This window comes from Apodemus sylvaticus, chromosome 1 (genome assembly GCF_947179515.1).
Source record: "Apodemus sylvaticus chromosome 1, mApoSyl1.1, whole genome shotgun sequence".
NCBI lineage: Eukaryota > Metazoa > Chordata > Mammalia > Rodentia > Muridae > Apodemus > Apodemus sylvaticus.
Genome location: NC_067472.1, coordinates 51496825 through 51517005, shown reverse-complemented (window position 1 = coordinate 51517005; position 20181 = coordinate 51496825). Strand labels below are relative to the sequence as shown.

Sequence of the window (20181 nt, the reverse complement as noted above, 5' to 3'; positions counted from 1 at the left end):
TGTCATCTTAGCAGGCATGGTGATGCCCACCTGTAATCCCAACACATAGGAGGGCGCAGAATCCAGAATTTGAGCCAGACTGGTATATACACTGAGAAAAAGGAGAGAGAACCCTTTAAGATATGTAAGTCATTTATAATAATATAACAATAACAATAACATACTAGTGGGAATTAAAAAAACTGAAAACTGAATTGAAATGTAACTGTCCCGGCAGATCACACAGGCATGCACAAGCTCATGATTACATCATTCATAGCACTCAAGAATGCACTCTGCTTGGGTGTCTGAATAGACAGACATGTTGGGCCCTCTAATGGCCACAGATAGTAGCTTTGGAGGAGTCACATATATTTTTGTAATGCTGGGGGAGGGACAGAAAGGAAGATGTTTTCCCTAATTAAGAAGTGTACACAGTTGTATGTGCCTTTGATTACATATGTAAGTGACATATGTTAAGTACAACACCCTCTTAAGAAACTGGAACCAAATAGATGAAACCTTCTACCCCTTCCAGTGGAGACACAAAAAAGGCCAGTCTGCAGAGTGGGAAAGATGGTTTCAATCTATAAAACTAGGCAGTAGTTATGGAAAACGAACACATAACACAAGGCTTTAAAATAAGCATTCTTTTTAAATTAGTAGACATAGTAATGGCTTTGTTATGAGGTGTACACAGATATTTTATTCTTCTTGATCCTCTCCCTGCCCCATCCCGTGCTGGTACCTTTCCATTTCCCTTCTATCCTTTCATGTCACATGCATTGTTATCCTTTTTTCTTCTCTTTGTGCCTTCCCCAACTCTCTCTCTCTCTCTCTCTCTCTCTCTCTCTCTCTCTCTCTCTCTCTCTCTCTCTCAGACTTCTCCTCCCATTGGTCCCCTTTCTAGTTTCAGCACACAAATTAAAACAGAGAATCTGCCTATGAGACATAACAAGCAGCTTTGAATTGATAAGGGAAACGTGAACACGTGCATATAAAACACGAACTAACATACACACAAGCAAATCACAAAGGTTAAAATCAAAAGCAGGAGGGGAAGCTAGAAATCACTCATCAATGAAGAAATGAGAACTGACATAATACCACTTTGTGACTGATAATTCATTAGGCTGGAAGATGTTATCAGACATCAACTTTAGCCAACTATTTCACCCAGCTTTTGTTCACTGCCTTTATCCAGAAAGTGTTTGGCTGATATTTTGCTGTCTGTTCCTGCTATTGTGTCTCTTCATGACTCTGCCTCTCAAGAATGGCAACTGCTAGTGGCCAGAGAGATGGCTCAACTGTTAAGAGCCAAGTGCTGTTCTCTCAGAAGACCTGTACTGGTTTACAAGCACCTGCGCAGCAACTACAGCTCCCTCTTCTGGCCTGTGTAGGCCCCTGCACATAGATGCAAATGTCTCATATGTATGCAAATGTCTTTTAAATCTGTCCCTTATAGTTACAGAGAACATAATTTCAAAATCTAAATGCCCAATACCACATTATACAACACTGAATTAATTTTAGGAGGAAACTGCCCCTCGGCTCAGTGCTAATTTAAGAGGAGAGACAATAGTGAAAATAAGGCAGGAAATGGGGGGTTCTCTATTTCTCCATTTTTAGACTCCTCCCAATCAAGGTGCTTGCCTCTGACCAAGCACCTTTGTTGACCTTCCGGGATGGGTGGCACCCGTCATGGAATGAATTACATCTCTTTCAAAAAGAGGGGGAGTTGCAGTTCCGACCCCTCTCTGGTCTTTCAAAATGTAGCCTTTTGCCAGGGTAGAAGGTGAAAATGGTCTTTACAAAGATAAACAAGTTAAAATGATGTCCTTAGGGTGGATTTGTAAAGTCTTAATACTTGAGAAGCACAGGTATTGCACAGGTGTATAGATTTGTGAGCAATTTCTCCAGTATATCCTATCTACAAGCATTGTAGGCTGTACTTACTGTTTGTGAATTTAATTCTTAAGGGCATACAGATTTAACATGAGTTAAACACAATGGACATCAGTCTCGTTTGCTAATCCCATCTGTCTCCTAAAAGCTTGGATACAAATCCTCTTGTTCTAATGATTACAAAGCTTCAGGAAAAATAATGTGCCCAACATTTCCAAAACAATAATTATACATTATTTACTTTCCCTTTGTTATTAATGTATGGTCCATTCACTACAGCAGCCAAGCCCCTTAACTACCCAGCCATCTCTCCAACTCCTTCTCTTCAATTTCTTGAAGGGAAACCTTTGAAGACAGAACATTGCCCCTCTTCTGTGAAGACAAGGCTAAATCTTGAAACCGAGCTGAAACATTTATAAAAAACAAATTAATCCTGTTAAACTATGCCAGCTTGAGATGACCACCGTACCAAACCAGAACTGAAGCAATGATCAGCCTAGACCAGGACTGATTAATTAAGCATACTTTTTAGCCCAACTCCCCACTCGATGCCCCAATTTGTCCACTAGTTAAACTTAAAGGTGCCAGGTGTGGGGTATGTGCCTTTAATCCCACACTGAGGAGGCTGAAACAGGCAGATCTCTGTAAGTTTGAGGCCAGCCTGATCTACATAGTGAGTTCTAGTACAACCAGAACTACATAGTGTGTCAGAAATAAATAAATGAATAAATAAATAAATAAATAAATAAATAAATAGCTTAAAGTCCCTATCAGGGCCATGAAGACAGTCATGAACGGTCATTGGAATCCATTATCTGTTATTCTAAATGAAGCCACCTTACATGAAAGGCTTTTCACGATTACTTTCCTTTAATTAACATATTAAGGACAAGTGGGGCTGGAGAGATGGCTCAGCAGTTAAGACCACTGACTGCTCTTACAGAGGTCCTGAGTTCAACTCCCAGCAACCACATGGTGGCTCACAACAATCTGTAATAAGAGCTGATGCTCTCTTCTGGTGTGTCTGAGAACAGCTACAGTGTACTTACATATAATAAATAAATGTTTTTTAAAGTTATTTTTTAAAAAAGGACAGGTGATCAAACCCAGTGTATTGGGAATGCCCAAGCCAGAGCATTTACCTTGAAAACTCCAGCTACAGCTCCTTAGATAGATTTGTCAAGACCAAACTCAGCAAACGTACAGTAAATAAGCCAATGACAAATCAATGGCATCTTTCTACATCCCTAGAGAAGAGACATAAATGTAGGGAAAGTTAAGGGAACAGCTTGCCTACAAACTGTCAGGCTTTCACAGCTCTCTACCCCAAGGAGAAAACCCAGAGCGGTCATTAAGCATGAAAAAAAACTGAGAAAATCCACCCCCAAGGAAACTTGAAACACCTTGGGCGTGGCTTGGCGTGCGGGCCCTTTAATCCGCAGATACCTACTCCGGAACCGGTGCTAGGCTCAAGTTTCCTCTACTTCCGTCAGGACCCTGTAAAAGATGGAACAGAATCACGTCACTTCCTGTCTGGTGTCGTCCGGCGGACAAAACGCGGAACTGAAAAAAAGCTACTGTTGTGGTTGTGAGACACACCTGACCTGGCTGGACAGGCGTAACCATGTGGAGGCTGCTGACGCGCGCCCCCGCGCCACTCCTACAGAAGCACTTTTCAGGTCAGAAAACCTGTTTGATCTTTAAAAAAGGCATCTCCCTGTTCGTCCTCCTCACATTCCAAAGCATATGCTTACTCCTGCTTTCCTTCCTGCACGGCCACAATGCGGATGCCTGGGTCCCGGTCATGTGCGGGAGACGGTGCTCCGAGATTCTAGCTGCTACCTTGGGAGCTCATTTAGTGGGACTCGTACCCCGATACTTCTAGACACCTCTGCCAGGAGTGATCCGGAGTTTAGCAATAATGGTTTGAATTGTCTTTGTAGATTCTTGGGCAGCCCTTCCCACCAGTGCTGGTCTGAAGACGCTCCTCCCAGTTCCAACTTTTGAAGGTGAGTACCTGTCATTTCTACTTCTTCTCTGAGAAAAGGCATCAGAGGCGTGCTTGTGCTTCTTCCCTCCATTGAGTGATTCAACAAATATATGTAAGGAAGGTGAACTGTGCTGCCAAGCAGTGTTCTAAGCATTAGAGGCAACGAAGTCCCTCGAGGTTGCAAACTATTGGGTTAGTTCCCGCACTGATATGTATGGCCTATGATCTACGTAGTCAGCACTAACTGGGAGTTTATTAGATTTTTTTTTTCATCTTCTAAATAATAGTACATATATGCAGACACTTAGCAATAGTAACCAGGTGCACTGCAGTCCTGCAAATCTAGCTTTACTCTTTAATATACTAAAAACTCCAAAAATGCAAATGGCCTGGGCATCTGAGGGGCTTATGCACATAACTGTTAAATGACTGTGTGGGCAGGAGCAATGGCTCAGCAGTTAATAACACTTGTTGCTCTTGCAGAGAACCCAGGTTCAGTTCTCAGAACTCACAAGATGTTCATAACCTTCTGAGACCCCAGCTTCAGAGGTTCCCACATCCTCTTCTGCTCCTCAATACAGGCAGACAAAACACTCATAACATTTTTAATAAGTAGGTGCTGTGTGCGCTTGAAGTGCATACTAACTTGCAGGTGAAAGAAAGCATTGCCAGGTTGCACAGTAGCTGCCCACAGAAGTCGGTGAGGGGAAGTGGGTTTTGTAACTTGGAACAGCAATTTTATCATTCCACTGATGACTCTTTAAGGCTTCCTGTTTTGTTTATTTCTATCATGGAGCAATACTTTCTCATTTTTTTTTTTTTAAGGAGTCACAATTGTTTTTCCCAAGAGGCCATATAGAGGATAAAGATGTTAAAATACTGACAAGAGAAATCCTAGTAAGTTTACCAATAAAAATACAACAGAATTGAAGGTTTTTTTAACAGTAGTCTGTCCCCCATTAGAATCTAGAGGAGCAGTGGATTTTTTTTTTTTTAGAACATGCTTCTGGCTTTGATGTTTTAACTGAAGTTCCTCTTCTTTAAAATAGAGATTAGAATACCACCTGCCCAATTATGTTTCTTGACCTCAATGAAAAGTATGTTCTTCTTTTCAACTGTTTTTATTTTTGTTTTTTATTTATTTTGTATACATGTACTTGTGTGGGTGCATATGTGTCATGGCATATATGCAGAGGTCAGCAGACTTATGGGAGTCAGTTCTCTCCTTCCACCACGTGGGCCCTAAGGATCCAACTCAGATGGGCAAGCAGTGCTTTTTACCAGTTGAGACATCTCATCTCATGGGCCCCTTGTTTTCAGTTTCTTATATTTCACTTTGAATTCCCCCCCCCTTGTCTGTTTGAAATCCTAAAATATATAAAGGTTGCCAGGCATTGTGACAGCACTCAGTCCAGCCCTTCTTACAGGTTTGAGGTTACACAGTGATCACATGATACCCATTAAGACTGTCTCAACCCTTTACATACATGTTAAGGTTGTATAGCGAAGTCGTCATGTAAGACTCCTAGCAGGGAGCTGTCAATGACTCTTGTGACAGCTTTGGGGACCCTTTTCCTCACCCTGGGTTGCCCCATCCAGTTTTACTATGTCAGGAGGTGACCAGTCTTACTACAACTTGATATGCCACGTTTGGTTGGTATTCATGGAAGGTCTGGCCTTTTCTGAATAGAAATGGGAGTAAGTAGATTTAGATTGGGATGGGGGTAGAGGGGAGACTGCAGTTGGGGAGTTGGGGTGTTTAAAAAAAAAAGACAGTCTCAAAATACTAAAGCTGTTTTAACAGTGAAGTAATATTTATAACAGTCTCTACAAGTGCTGAACATACAGCAGGGGTAACACGTGAATTTGGTTTAGAAACATTTGTGTAAGCATTGTTGTAACTGAAAGAGTCCAGTATCACTAGAAACATCCAAATAATAACCACTGGAATTATTACTCATTGGCCTAAGGCTTCTGCTTAATTGATGGGATTCTCCGTAGGAGAAGGGAGGACCCGCCTGAGTGGTGTACTTTCACTTATTCTTGACTGTCTTTGCTCCTGCTAGATGTCTCCATCCCTGAAAGGTCCAAGCTTAAATTTGTTGAAAGAGTCCCACTTGTGCCAAAAGTAAGAAGAGAACCTAAAAACCTGAAGGACATACGAGGGCCTTCAGCTGAAGCCACTGACTTCACAGAAGGCAACTTTGCGATTTTGGTGAGTGATAGAAGAGATTAGAAGTCTTCTTCCCTTTGAGCTGACTCTTAGTCTCTTCCTCCACTGCCACACCCACATCCACATTCCAATTGCTCTTTAAATAGGTGTCGATCTAGGCTGCTGGGTTGCCAAGGAGTTATATATTCAGTGTCAGATTGAAAACACAGGAATCCCATACTAGCTGCTTGAGAGTTTGCACTGACTTCTGTCTGTAAGGCCTGTGATAATGTACAATGGCCACTGAGCCCCAACAAACAGCCTATACAACAGGTACTCACTGCACAGGCAGTCGGTGAAATTTCCAGGTGGAATTGTGTTCACAAAAATCTAACAAAGTAATGTTAGATTTTTATCGTGCTATTCCAAAAACATTTAGTTGAAAATTATAAGTTGTTTACAGCAGGACCTCCACTTACTATTTCAGTTAGATTGGAACTACAGAGGCGGTAAGGAAGATTGCTGTAAAAGCAGAGAACAAAGACACTACCTCATTTCCCCACTTATAACAAGGCCTTTTCAAGCCTCTGGTAAAAATGAAGTAATCGTGGTTGAGAATTAGAAGACCTGCTCATTACTGGTTCTATAAAGTGGTTTCTGTAAAGGTTAATGGTAGTGCCGCACACATGGGTTTGTGCTAGCATTTCTGGCAGCCAGAGTGATGGTTGAAGAGTCGTCTTCCCAGGCCTGCCCTGCCCCCTTGAGTGTGCTGCTGGCCTCTCAGAACCTTGTGCCCGCTCTGCATTCCTCCCCTACACCAGCTACACTGCTTCTACTTAGACTCACCAAGGCCCTTGTTATGTCAGGGCATGTACGACACTGTTTCTCCACCTGGGACTGACTCTCCTGTTCTCTTCCAACTGGTTCTTAGGATTCTCTCTTCAGCTTTCAGTGTCACATCTGTAAAAAGTCCTCCCTGGGCTCTCCATGGGAGTGCTTCCGCCCTTGCGGTCTTTTACTACTGTAGCCTAGGTGTTTCCTCCATGTTACTAGTTACAACTTTGATGTTTATTTTTCATGTATATCATTAAAGCCAGTTACTGTAAAAGAGGAGGCATGGTAGTATACTCCATAATTTCTAAATCCCCGTGTTGTACTGTTTCTGTTCATTTGTAGGCACTTGGAGGCGGTTATCTCCACTGGGGCCATTTTGAAATGATGCGCTTGACAATCAACCGCTTCATGGATCCCAAGAACATGTTTGCCTTGTGGCGAGTACCGGCCCCTTACAAGCCCATCACTCGCAAAGGCGTTGGGCAGCGCATGGGGGGCGGGAAAGGTGCCATTGATCACTATGTGACACCAGTGAAGACCGGCTGCCTCATAGTAGAGATGGGTGGACGCTGTGAATTTGAAGAGGTAAAGGGCATCCTGAACCAAGTTGCTCACAAATTACCCTTTCCAGCAAAGGCTGTGAGCCGTAAAACTCTAGAAAAGATCCACCAAACTCAAAAAGAAAGAGAACTTAACAACCAAAATCCCTGGACCTTTGAGCACATAGCCACTGCGAACATGTTTGGCATACGGAAATTCCTGAGCCCATATGACTTGACACAGAAAGGGCGATACTGGGGCAAATTCTACATGCCCAAGCGTGTGTAGTGAAAGTGCAAGGAACACGTCCGTCCTCAGCCTCCTGAGCGAGAATCTGCACCTTTACCATCCTTCGGGTCTTTGGTGGTTCTTGGATCCTAACTAAGCACATGAGTGACTTCTGAAAAACTGTGTCCCCTGATTGATTATAATTAAAATTTGAGTGTAACCTCAGGGCACAACTTCTCTTTGGTCAGTTTCAGTTGCTTGAAGGATTAAGGACAGTTTGACATGGTAGCCAGCTGTCCCAGCACTCAGGAGGCAAAGGCCAGTCATATCTACAAGCAAGATCCTGTCTCTGAGAAAAGAAAAGAAAAAAAAAAAACTGGTATATCTCGGGAGCTGAGATTTGCCTTCACATGTCACAGCTCTGGAAATATAAGTGTGTGCACTACCTAGGCTATGACATTTTTCTCATTACAAATGCATTTTTTGAAATAATAAGGATAAAAACAACAGTACCTAGACTAGTGGGTTCGACACATATTTATTAATGCCCAGCTGCCCGTCTTCTGTCAGTCTCAGAAGGGGAAACGTGGAATATGACAAGGAATTTAGCAAAAGAACTGATAACAAAAGTTGAAACCCTTTTGGCGGTTCCTGAATCTGAAGCTATCTAAGGAGGGGCATTTTGGCTCCCTGTCCCTTTAGGAGCTAATGTATGTGGAGCACACACATTGCTGGATAAATGAAGGTCCGCTGTGATCGAGAACTTCATGGTGCAAGCTTCATTTGTCTGTAACAAGAGTAATCAGTTTTTCTGAGGGAACCAGCATTCCTTATTCAAACTCAGGGAACTAGGAACTGATAGACGTCTAAACCACTTGCTTTTGAAGGTGGATAGAAAACAGCATACTGGTAAAACATTGGTTTTTATACTGCTTTTTACAAAATAAGATTCAGCAAAGAACAGAAGTATTTCACTTTCAAGAGTTAGACCCAGTTTTTCATCTATTTTTAATGAATGTAAGATGCGATAGTCTCTAAATTATTTTGTAAAGTGAAACACAATGACACCTTGAATTAGCAATGTGTTTGAACCAGTTTCTGCACGTTTCACTGACCTGCAGCTTCTGCTACCACAAACCTGGTGAGGGCTGAAGCTGCAGCCTCATACTTATCCCCTCCACTTCCACTGTTCAGGATAACATGGTGTGCTGGTTTGGGAGCTGGGTCATAGTATAAACTTCTCTCTTTTATTGGAGGGATGAATGTATTGAATGAACCTCCATCCTGAGACCAACCATCATCTCAGGTAAATGATAGTCTACTGATAGAAATTTATACCACCAATAGAAACCCAACTTCTACTTAACCACCATCCCTTAAAACAAAACTTTGAAATGTATTGTATGGTAATAGAGATGTTGCCGTATTTTTCTATATGCCTCTGATTAATAACAAATCATGTTCCCAATGAAACCTGAAAGAGTTTAAAAGCCAAGCTCAAGGACTCATCCATGAATGAAATCAAGGCTTGACTATATATAAGTAAGCAGATATCTGAAAGTGGCAGGCACTGTGTGTGCTAAGCAGTAGGGATATGGTAGTGTCTGAGATAGGCATAGGGCCTATTCTCAAACAATCTATGAATTAAGAACTATACTTGGACCCTAAAGGAGGAAACAGACATCTGTTTAGTTAAGTGTGCAGCCTAGAAGGGCCATCAGAGTAAAAGTAGGGAGTATGGTGATCTGAGAGCAGGCCTCACTGAGTTCAGTTAAGACCCTGTTGAGTTGGGCACGTGTAATACCTGCCTCTTCACCACCATCCTGGCCTTCAGGCTAAGTGTGCTGTACTCTAATCAGGGACCCATTTTGCTTCTCTACCATGCAGGCCTGCCCTTTAGGGCCATCTAAACCAACTGTATATTGCTGTGTTCCCTGTTCCTTCATCTCTACCCCTTTCAATTCTACATTTTCATTAATGTGTTCAAACTTGGTGTAACATTTAATATGATTGGTGCCCTTTGTTGTAAATTTCCTAATGAAGAGAGACATAGCTGAGGAAGACTGAAGGGGAGACATGATGGCACCACAGAGGTGGAAGATTGGAGATGCCCGTTGAGATCCCATCTGTGAGAGCAGAAGGAAGTAACAGAAAATGGAAAGAAAAATCATATATTACACAACACAGTGTTCATGGCCAGGATACCACCTCTCTGCAAGGGTGAGAAACTACTCTCAAAACTGTACTAGCTTGTCCTAACTTTAGAAGCAGGGAATTTTAAGGCAAGTTCAATGCAAAAATTAATTCTATTACTGTTTCTAAATACAAGGGCTCAAGATTTTACAACAGGGATGAACATCCCTCACTGTTGAGAAACACTATACCGCCAGATTTAGTCATGGGACAGACTGTTACTTCGTTTCCCCCTCTCCCTAACTACCTCCTGCCAACTGGTCTTCACCTACTTCTCTCCAAAACATCCCTAGTCCTTGGTTTTCTCCCAAGATTCACCTATTCCTGTGCCCAGCCCTCACCCACCCCTTATTCTGCATCCTGGTGACACCCAGAGCACCCAGAATACAAGAGTGTCAAGTAAGTGACAGCAGGCCTGGCCCTCCCTGAAAGCTCACCTTTTTCAGGCAAATATGCCCCCAATGGTAGAAGCCAAGATGATGGCAAGGATAATACAGCAGATCATGATCATGATCTTCTTCTGCTCACCACAAGGAGAGAGAAACACATGAGAGATGGCATCACTGTGCGATACACATTTTGACAAAAAGGAGACAGATGGGGCCAGACATGAAGGAGAGACAGAAGGGACATGGACTACAAAAGGAAAACTGATGGATCTGGCTTGTGCAGAGAGTGTATCCAGGTTAGAGACTTAGAATCAGACCCGCGAGGATGTACATGTTTTGTCCTCTCTGTCTTCTGAATAGCATTCCAAGAGATCTACTTCCTTCTAGAGCAAGTGGCAGTTGCTTCTAGGGCACCAAAAGTCACCACATGGTGGCACCAAATCACCAAAACATTTTGCAGAGATGGCCCCAGAGCTGTTTTGCAATCAATATAAAGTCATTTATTTTTAAATTAGCAATAAAATAATCAAGTTTACATTTTAAAAATTACAAACAACAAAAGCCCTTCACATGTGCCATTTCAAACGTTCAGCCCCTAGCCTTAAGGAGGAGAGAAAAGGCTGCACTAAGGGTTGTTTCCCCTCCTAACTAGAGCCAGTCCTGCCAGACATCACAGCCAGAGGGAGGAGGGCATCCCTGAAGCTCCGTCTTGAATGCTGGGTGACAGAAGAGGCGCTTTACAAAGGAAGCTCTAGGGTACTCATCCGGTCCCACAGACACATTAAATTGGGGACTTAAATACCCAAATTCAGGGATACTGGCAGGGACCACCAAAGGTCTAAGGCTTACCACTGGGTTGCAATCACTAAAAAAGAATTCCAGGCTATTGCCTCCATGATAAGAATTACAGGAGACAAAAGAAAACAGGAAGAACTGCTCAATAGCCTCCCAAGTCTTCCACCAGAGAGAAACATCACATGGATAGTGTAAATAACATCAGACAGTTGTGAGATATTCTCTGGACAACCCTCTTGTAAGTAGCAGATGGAGGTAAATAAATATTACACACTATCTGCTATGCAAAAAAAACTTCCAATGGGAATCAATTTAGTCCTTACTCCAAAGGTCTGATTTGATTCCTCTATCAGCAGCCATCCAGAAAGCAAGCTTGATGGCAAGGGGGAAATCACATTTCTACAGTGATTCACTTGAGGTAAGCAAATATTCCTTACCTGATTTTTTTTTTTGAGGTCATAATATCTTTTAGTTTTCCTACTTCCTGAGAGGCAGACAATTATGTACATCTCTCTCACATACATAGTTACAAAAGTACACCTGGAACACACAAATGACTGACATTTCCAGAGCCTGAGACAGTAGCACCTTGTCCCTGGACCAGTTTTAAATCCCTGCTTCTGTTTGGCCTCAATGTCTTCACAAAGAGCAATTTTTTAACAGTGAATAGCCAGTTTCCAAGATTTAGACATGGAAGCACATGCTATAACTTCAGTCTTTGCCAATGGTAGCTTCAGAGGACTTGTTCCCCTGGTCTCTCTGAGCAAACAAGAGTGAATATAGAGAAAAATCAATGTGGCCCACAATGAAGTTCAAGTTTAATTAAAAGGTGAATTTCAAATAAGCCATCTTATAAGACTAAAATGTCATCTATCAGCCTTTCATGTTTTCAGGACATGGGACAATAAACTAAGGATTGGCATCCTGCCAGCTAGGGGCTCAAATCCAAGCCACACTACTGCTAAACTTAGAACTCCTCTACTTTGTTTAGTTACTCCCCTACAAAATATATTCTAGGAGAATACTCTATGAGGTAGAAATACAGAACCTTGGCTGGTCTCACGGGGATTTTCCAAGGCACAAGGCATAACCTACACACCAACACATAGGGTTGCTTCACACGGTCCGGAAGAGGGTACTTCAGCTGCTAGGAAGGGAGGCGGTTTTGAGGAGAACTCAAGGCTGCATCAGGTAGGTTAGAGTCTTCCGGGGGTATATTGCTTGCTGAGCCAGGTCCAAGGATGGTTATAAGGAAATAAAGGAACAGGTACCCCCTCATTCTCGGGAAGGCCATCCAGACTCTGTTCCCATCTGGAGACAAGAGTGGTCAGGCCAAGCTGGAGTGAAATCTGCTTCTAAGAAAGGTGGGGAGAGGAAAGCTGATAAGTATACAGAACAATGTTAAGGAACAGGGGGATCAGCCATAAACCCCAAATGGAGAGATCAAAGGTCAGAAATGCCTACAAAAAAAAGCATGCAGAAGTCAACACTAAATTGAAATACCCCGGAGAGAAACCCAAAGCTGGACATGTGAAATAAAAGAATACTATTTTGAAATAACTAATAAAACCTCTAGGTCAGTGATTGTCAGCCTTCCTAATGCGTTGACCCTTTAATACAATTCCTCATGTTATGGTGACCCTCCCCATCACAAAATTATTTTCACTACTTCATAATTAACTTTGCTCCTGTTATGAATCATGATATAAATATCGTGATGAACAATAGAATACATGTGACAGGAAAGGTGAGCAAAGAACTACTGAGGTCGAGGATCCAGCAGTGGACAGGTCACAGGGCCAGCAAACCCACAGACATGGCATAATGAGCCCATTACTTTATATGCTAATTTTTTAAATATTTCACTTATTTAAAGTAGGGCCAAAAAAAATCTAACCCCCTTATAAGCTTGTGCCAGAAAGTTGTCACCTGTGGGAAGGACATGGGACAGCACAATCGCTAATTGAAAACACCTGTTCTCTGCCTCACGTGTAGCAACTCTCCTTGAATTCAAGCTTCAGAAGCATCCTATGCCCAAATCTTCTCCAGAGCCTTCCCTTCACTTAGGAAGTAGACAGGCACATTAAAAGACTACAGGAAATCTCAGGTGTTCTACTATGGCTGCTTCATCTTAGAAGTGATGTGTGGGCAAGTCTCTTCAGTGCCTTGCTCTGGGAACTCTTCAAAGAGCTCCCACATCTGTAAGTTAGGGGACTGATGGCATCTCAGTGCTGTAGCTGGCAGGCAACTGCAAACACCGACTGCCCTCCATCATAGGTTGGCATGGAAGACAGGTAAGCCTAGACCAAGGTGCCAATCAACCTTGCTAATACTAGGGAATATTGAACAATGTGCAATAAGTCACAACTTAATGTTACATGATTTGGTTAGTCAACTAAAAATAATATTGTTAGCTCTTCAAAAATGAGTCTTTTACATTCTGAATTCTTGGCATTAGGAACAAGGGTTGAGAAGCACCATGAATTTGCAAGGTATCTTTCATCTGAGGATATGGAAAAATAACAACTAATAAGTCAGTAGTAGTAGTAGTTGTTGTTTACCATAATTTTCATTGAGATAGTCAAGACCGAGCACAAAACTGAAACTTTATAAACATAAGTCATCAAGGACTAGAACGACAGCAGGAGAAAGAGAAGGGGATCAAAGAACCTGAGAGTTTGATTGCCTCATCACTGTTATCTCTCAAGGTTGAACACTGAAGCTTTAATAATCTGACTTCCAGATGCCCCAGCCACATGGACAGGGGAATGTGCAGCGGCACACTGCGGTGCAGCTGAAGGAAACTGAAGGATCAGCCCCAGTGTCAGCATGGAAGTCTGCATCCACTCCCAAAGAGGTTCATGCCTGTTACCTCAGTCATCTAGATTCTGAATTTATAATAAGAGAAAAGAAAAAGAAAAATTTCACCACACTCAATGATAGCAAAGTAATATAAACTCCAACACTGAGGAAATGCTAATGTCCTCACGTTGAGAATTAGCTTTCAACAAGATTTTAGTGATAAAGAATGATCCTTATGATTTTCTAACTAGATAAAAGCACTATATAATATAGTCTGGAGGATGCAAAACTAAGTGTATGAGCCTGCCACATGTTAAGAAAAATAATATTACAAGGTAACTTTCACTTGTCTGAATCTTAAACACTTTCAAAAATAACATTATTCGGTAACAAAATACTCACAGGAGAAAATACAGAGACAAAGTGTAGAGCAGAGACTGAAGGAAAGGCCATCCAGAGACTACCAGTTGCCAAATGCAGACACTATTGTGGATGCCAAGAAGTGTATGCTGACAGGAGTATGATACAGCTGTCTCCTGAGAGGTTCTACCAGAGCCTGACATACAGAGATGGGTGCTCACAGCCATGGTTATTGGACTAAGTAGAGACCCCAATGGAGGAGTTAGAGAAAGGACTGAAGAAGCTGATAGGGTTTGCAACCCCATAGGAAGAACAACAATATCAACCAACCAGAGCTCCCAGGTCTAAACCACAAAACAAGGAGTACACATGGAGGGACCCGTGGCTTCAACCATATATATAGCAGAGGATGGCCTTGTCAGGCATCAGTGGGAGAAGAGCCTGTGCAGGCTCAATGCCCCGCTGTAGGAGAATGCGAGGGCGAGGAGGCAGGAGTAGGGGGAACACACCCTCATAGAAGCAGGAGGAGGGGGGATGGAATAGGGGACTTCTGGGGAGGAAATCCTGAAAGGGAGTAACATTAGAAATGTAAATAAATAAAATATCCAATTAAAAAAATAATAACATTACTCTATTTTATCCAGGAAAAAGAAAAGAAAAAACAAGAATATTCTCAAGTCCCCAGACTACTAGATCATCATTATCATGCCTACCATTGTTAAGCCTGATTTACTGGCCAGCTATATCTTAATAAATTTTGGTTGATAGCCTAGAGTTCACTGGACTTTGTAGACAATGATTAAACACTTTACGAAAAGATGTTGTAAAACACTCTAAAAGGTCCACTATTAGCTGTGTAAATTTGAGCCTTCTCTAAGATTTAAGTTTTTCTACTTCTAAAATAATACTACCTGTCCAATAAGAACGTTGTGAGGATTCTGTTACATATATATAAAGTGGTTTATTCAGTCTCTCTGCCATGACTCAACACTTTAAAATGCTATCAAGTACCTCCTTCAAGAGCTAACATTCAGCTACAAACAACTCTTCAAGCCTGAGGCTGCAGCATAAGGCTTCAGCTATGTTGAAAATGGACAAGGAACGCTAAGCCCAGAATCCATGACCACCACTAAGAATTCAGAAGATTGCATCCAACATCTCCCATCTTCCTGGGTACAGACGGTCAAAATGAGGAGCTAAAGGTTCTAAGTGACAAGACAAAGTAGAAACAAGCAGGGGCCTCCAAAAAACCCAGAGTCCTGCAGCCAGAATCCAAGAATGGAATTTTAAGGAAATTAAAGAATTAAAGCAGCCAACAGTTTTAAAGCCCATGGTGGCAGCCAATAGAAAAGAGTAGAATTCTGAAATCGCAGACTGACTCCTCAGGAGAGACCAGAGCAGAACCATTCATCTACTTACATTTCAGTGCCGCAGCCCCTTAGATCACTCTTACTTCAGCCCCACGGACAGTCCAATAATCAACGCTAAAATGCCCAGCAACACAACTACTACCACAATGATAATTATCAATTTCTGGAGAAAGGAATAAGAAATAAAAATAAGATCATTATTACAAAACAAAAAACAGCAACTCATCTAAAATTTAGTTTCTCATCTCTTTTACAATGAAAAAACAATCTCAACCCACATAAGAAGTATACATCTCTCTATAAAAATGTTCTCATGGATATTTTACATTTCTTACATTTCTTCTTGCCTAGCACTGCCAGCAAATGAAAATGTGGAGCGCCTACAGTTCTCAGTTGACACGCTTGCATATGTGAACTCAAGGCAATCCATCTGATGAGGTCTCCAAGCAGCACCTCACCAATCCATAAAATGTGTGTTAAACAGTTCTGATTACCAACTTGTATTCATCGGCCCTCTTAAATGCCTAGTTATATACCTCAGACTACATATACTGAATAGATGTCCAAAGTGCAATTCAGTATAGATTCAGATGAAAAGCACTTGCCAACTCCCTAAATAATTGCACAAGCAATAGGTGCACTTGGAAGAGAGCAAACTAAAGAACAAAAATCTCAGAGTTCAAGAGAAACAAAGAACAAAAAAAGGCAGAGGTTGCCATAACTGAGCATCCACAGTTAATGAAGACAGAAGCTTCAAAGTTCTTAAGCACAGGCCAGGAGGGAAGGCAGACACAAAGATATGGTGGGATATCCTAGTGGGACGTGAAGGCCAGGCCCAACTCCTGTACTTCATCTAGAAGTAGAAAAAGAAGTGCTTCCATGAATGTGTTTTACATAACAACTAGCAGCTGTGCTAGGTTCAAGTTAGAGAAGAAGAAAAAAGAATGGTGGGCTAAACAGAAGACTTTTTTCCAGAGTTCCAACGAGTATGTAATGTGTTAAGGGTTCACAAGCTACATCCGGGAGATTAGTGACCAGCCTGCCCGGCTGCTCAAGTGTGGGTTCCTGGGTCAAAAGCATGTGAGAGCCAGATCCATGCACAGAAGCCTGGGACGGAAGGAAGTCTAGGAAAGGCAAGGGAAAGGGTTTGGAAGAGGCTAAGGCTAGGACAGAGAGCAAAGACATGGGCTCAAGAACAGAGTACAGAGGTGACAAAAGACAGGAAGAGAAGGTACAACAGGCAGAGACTGAGGCGCTCACCCTCCGGGCTTCACTCTGATACTTGACCGCCTTTTTGGTATCTGCCACAGCCCGTTCCACAAAGCCCACTGACTGGTCCATGTTGTTCTCAATACGGTCAATCATGGCTCCCTTTCCCCAGATGCAAGATGTGGTGGCAACAGAAAGAGACAGGAAGAGAGGAGAGAAAAAGCGCAGTAGCAAACAAAATGGGCTTTCTTGTCTGAAGACAGAAGGAAAACCTCACCTTGCGAGCCTGGCCCTGATACTTCATGGCTTTTTTCGTTTCGTCCCGTGCCTTCTCCACATGGTCCACTGTGTGCATGACATTCAACTCTATGTTATCTAACATCTCACCCTGAAAAGAATCCACAAGTCACACCTGTTAACTGCCCAAGCACAATAATAGCCCAGCTAATGTGGGAAGGACTGTACGGTCTCCAGTGCCAAGGCACATATAGAAACCTTAGAGTACAGCCTTCCGTTCAGCAAACTTCCCCATTCCCCATGTGATAAGCTATAAGTCCCCAGTCCTTGATGGTGGTAACTCATTCAATAACTATTGGATTACTTCCTCGAAATTATACCAGACACCTGAAGCAGTTTTTCTAGATGCTCAGTAACTATGTGTAAATATGCCCAAAAGGACTCCCTCTCCCACATTTTTCTTTAGTTTTCTTTCTTCCTTCCTTCCTTCCTTCCTTCCTTCCTTCCTTCCTTCCTTCCTTCCTTCCTTCCTTCCTTCCTTCCTTTTTTTTAAAGCATACAGGGATGAACCAAAATAAGAAAGCCTCATATTTTCAGAATATCACCAGGATGCTGGCCCATTCTTGGCCATTCAAATCCAAACCAAGTTCATTTAGCCTAAGCTGAGTTTACTTACTACTGTGAAATAGTGCCTGGTTCATAAAAGGTATTCAGTAATTATCAGGTTGGCAACAGTAGAAAGTACTTAAGTCCTTCAAGAGAAATTATCAAGCCCCTTAAGCAGCAACGTTGGGTCTACCCATGCTATTGGTTGTATCTTCCCCTCTAGACACTCATCTTTTAGGAAGATTCCTGATCATTTCGCAGCTTTTACTTTCTGTCAAGGAAGTTTGGTCAGTCCGGTTCCTTCCTGGGAATCTAAAGTTGAGAATTCCCCTCACCCACCTAGACCTTTGTCATCCCCACCCCGTCACCACAGAAATCTCAATAAACACAACAAGGCACTTACCATCACTTGAAACTCAAACCAGATCCTCAGCAAGGCAGTGTGGTGGGAAAAAAGAAAAGTGGGAATGGAGGGATTGAGAAAGGGGTCTCAAAGGCCATAAAGGGGAATGGAAGGAAAGTGCCAAAGGGCAGAGAACTCATGGAAAACTGGTTAGCCATGCTCAGGCTTCACCATATTCTGTGGTCTACCTACCAAGCAAGACTTTCCAATTCTGTCCCAATGGCTGAATAGCTGGGAGTTCCTGACAAAAGCCGCTCGGCACCGTAACCCTACATGACATCTAACTCTATCCCACAAACCATGGACCAACAATCTGACAGAAATGGATGCCGTATGCAAGCAATATCCAACTCCACTCCTAGGCAGGCATGGCTGGGGGTGAGTTGTTAAGTACCGTAAGTATTTCAAGTGTTCCTATATTCTTTCACTAAAATATTCTTTTAATAAAAAATTCTATAATCATGTCTATTGTTGATTCTTAGCAAAAAGTGCCAAAATGCTCAGGAAAAGAAAAACTGGAAAAATTAATTAACTTTGCTTTTAACTTCTATGGTGAATTAGAGGGAAAGAAAATACTTTCGGTAAAATAGTTCATATCAGTAGACTAACCATCAAGTTATTGCCAATAAGGCCTCCTTTTCATTTTTTTAGGAAGGGTGGGTCTAACGAAGCCCAGGCTGCCTCTCAAACTTGTTAGGAATTAGAAGATAACCTTGAACTCCTGATCCTCCTGCCTCCATCTCCTAAGTGCTGAGATTATAGGTATATGCCGCTATGCTTGGTTTATGCAGACTTAGGCCAGAAGGTAGCTTGGATCAAGGCCTTATGAATGCTAGGCAAGCATCCTATACTGAACTACACATTCCCCAGCCAAAGAGCACATGTCTGTAATTAAAAAGGGAAAGGAAACAGTGATATGGCTGATCAAAGTAGGTTCTGTCATGACATATGAAACTTCACCTCTAACTGGAATCACTATGAAAGTACAGGCAAGAATAACATGACTGAGGTGGCTCGAGGTGCCAGCACTCGGTAAGCAAGAATGCACACCTCTGCCTCAGACACTAGAATTCTGTTGCTCCCTCCCCACCTGACCTCCAAAGTGCCATTTGTGGTTGTCAAGGCAATGCCTGCTTCTCTGCGTGCCAGCTACCTGATTCTCCACCAGCATGGCGATGTCCATAAACATGTCGTGGAGCTCCTTGATGCTGCTCTCCAGACGCACGATGTCCTTGTGCCGACCTTCAATCTCGCTGAGGGCTTGCTTGGAAATCTGGGAGTCAATGATCTACAACAGGTCCCATACAGCAGACTGTCAACCACCCTGAACAGACCGGCCCCTGCGCAGCCCTCAGGGTCCACATGAGTTCCCTCCCCTGCAGAGCTGCAAGCGCAGCCCGCATGGGCTCACCCCTGTGCACTGACGTGAGTGCCTTGGTCACTCACCCCAGAAGTGAAGATGGCCGGGTTGCCGCTCTCCAACATCTCTTCCAGCTCCTCATCTGTTGTCTTCTTGCCAGCTTTGTAACAAAAGAAATACATGAAATATAAGCTCAAAGTACAACTCCACTTACGATTTCCTCCCAAACAGTCCCCAACAACCTCCCAATTCAATCCATCTTTAACATCATCAGCAGTAATCTCCACCCTAAGCACATATTCCAGCTCAGACTGCTTATTAGCCCAACCGCCATACCATAGAGCCCAGAGGGCCTCATGACAGTGCACAATTTGTGGGCAGCCTCCTTCAACCTTACACTGCAGCCTCAAACACACCCTCCTTCCAACCCTGGACAACTTCACACTTCTACACAAACACATCTGTGTTTTCTTGATAGCATCTTTGTTCCTGCAGCTTCTCTCACTTGAAGCCCTTTGCCTGTAGGGTCTATTCTTCCATATCACTAAATTCCTAAGCAATATAGCTTTATTAATTATTTAATTCCTCACAGCAACTAGCACTACACCTTTTTCATTTGACAGCAAAATGATGTAATGAGTTCTCAGGAGACCAATTATGTAGTGGGTTCCCCTGAAGGTAAGGTAAGGGCTGGATCCTATAAACAATAAAATTTCTTGGCTCAATAAATGTGCTACTTTTCAGCCTAGGATACCGTATTCCAGATCTATCAATCCATAGCATCAGTTCTGTGTTTGAGTGCTGAATAGAATAAAGGAGGCACAAGCAG

General features: G+C 42.6%; 3 protein-coding genes across 4 annotated transcripts in view; 1 reads left to right on the top strand and 2 right to left on the bottom strand.

Annotated features, from left to right (window-relative positions):
- Dtx4 (deltex E3 ubiquitin ligase 4) overlaps positions 1-20181 on the bottom strand; it is an 852074-nt gene that overhangs the window by 38111 nt on the left and 793782 nt on the right. The window lies entirely within an intron of this gene.
- Positions 3403-7863, top strand: Mrpl16 (mitochondrial ribosomal protein L16). The gene is made up of 4 exons (XM_052189498.1): positions 3403-3563; positions 3828-3893; positions 5941-6089; positions 7203-7863. Exons 1-4 carry the CDS (start codon positions 3509-3511, stop codon positions 7686-7688), a joined length of 756 nt encoding a protein of 251 aa, XP_052045458.1. The 5' UTR covers positions 3403-3508; the 3' UTR covers positions 7689-7863.
- Stx3 (syntaxin 3) overlaps positions 10686-20181 on the bottom strand; it is a 43154-nt gene continuing 33658 nt past the window's right edge. The window contains exons 7-11 of one of the 2 annotated variants that reach the window (XM_052189384.1): positions 19439-19512; positions 19146-19280; positions 17024-17134; positions 15587-15700; positions 12262-12360 (exon numbers count right to left, since the gene is read on the bottom strand). In XM_052189384.1, the coding sequence (XP_052045344.1) occupies positions 15617-15700; positions 17024-17134; positions 19146-19280; positions 19439-19512 (404 nt within the window). In that variant the 3' untranslated portion in view covers positions 12262-12360; positions 15587-15616. Of the gene's footprint in view, positions 12361-15586; positions 15701-17023; positions 17135-19145; positions 19281-19438; positions 19513-20181 lie in introns of both variants that reach the window. The other variant, XM_052189382.1, reaches the window with a different exon arrangement.

Bases quoted from the DNA above. Each gene is read 5' to 3' on its own strand.
- Mrpl16 (XM_052189498.1), top strand. From the start codon at position 3,509: ATGTGGAGGCTGCTGACGCGCGCCCCCGCGCCACTCCTACAGAAGCAC. The intron at 3,564-3,827 runs GTCAGAAAACCT...TTGTCTTTGTAG, and splicing joins CCTACAGAAGCACTTTTCAG to ATTCTTGGGCAGCCCTTCCC. The intron at 3,894-5,940 runs GTGAGTACCTGT...TGCTCCTGCTAG, and splicing joins CCCAGTTCCAACTTTTGAAG to ATGTCTCCATCCCTGAAAGG.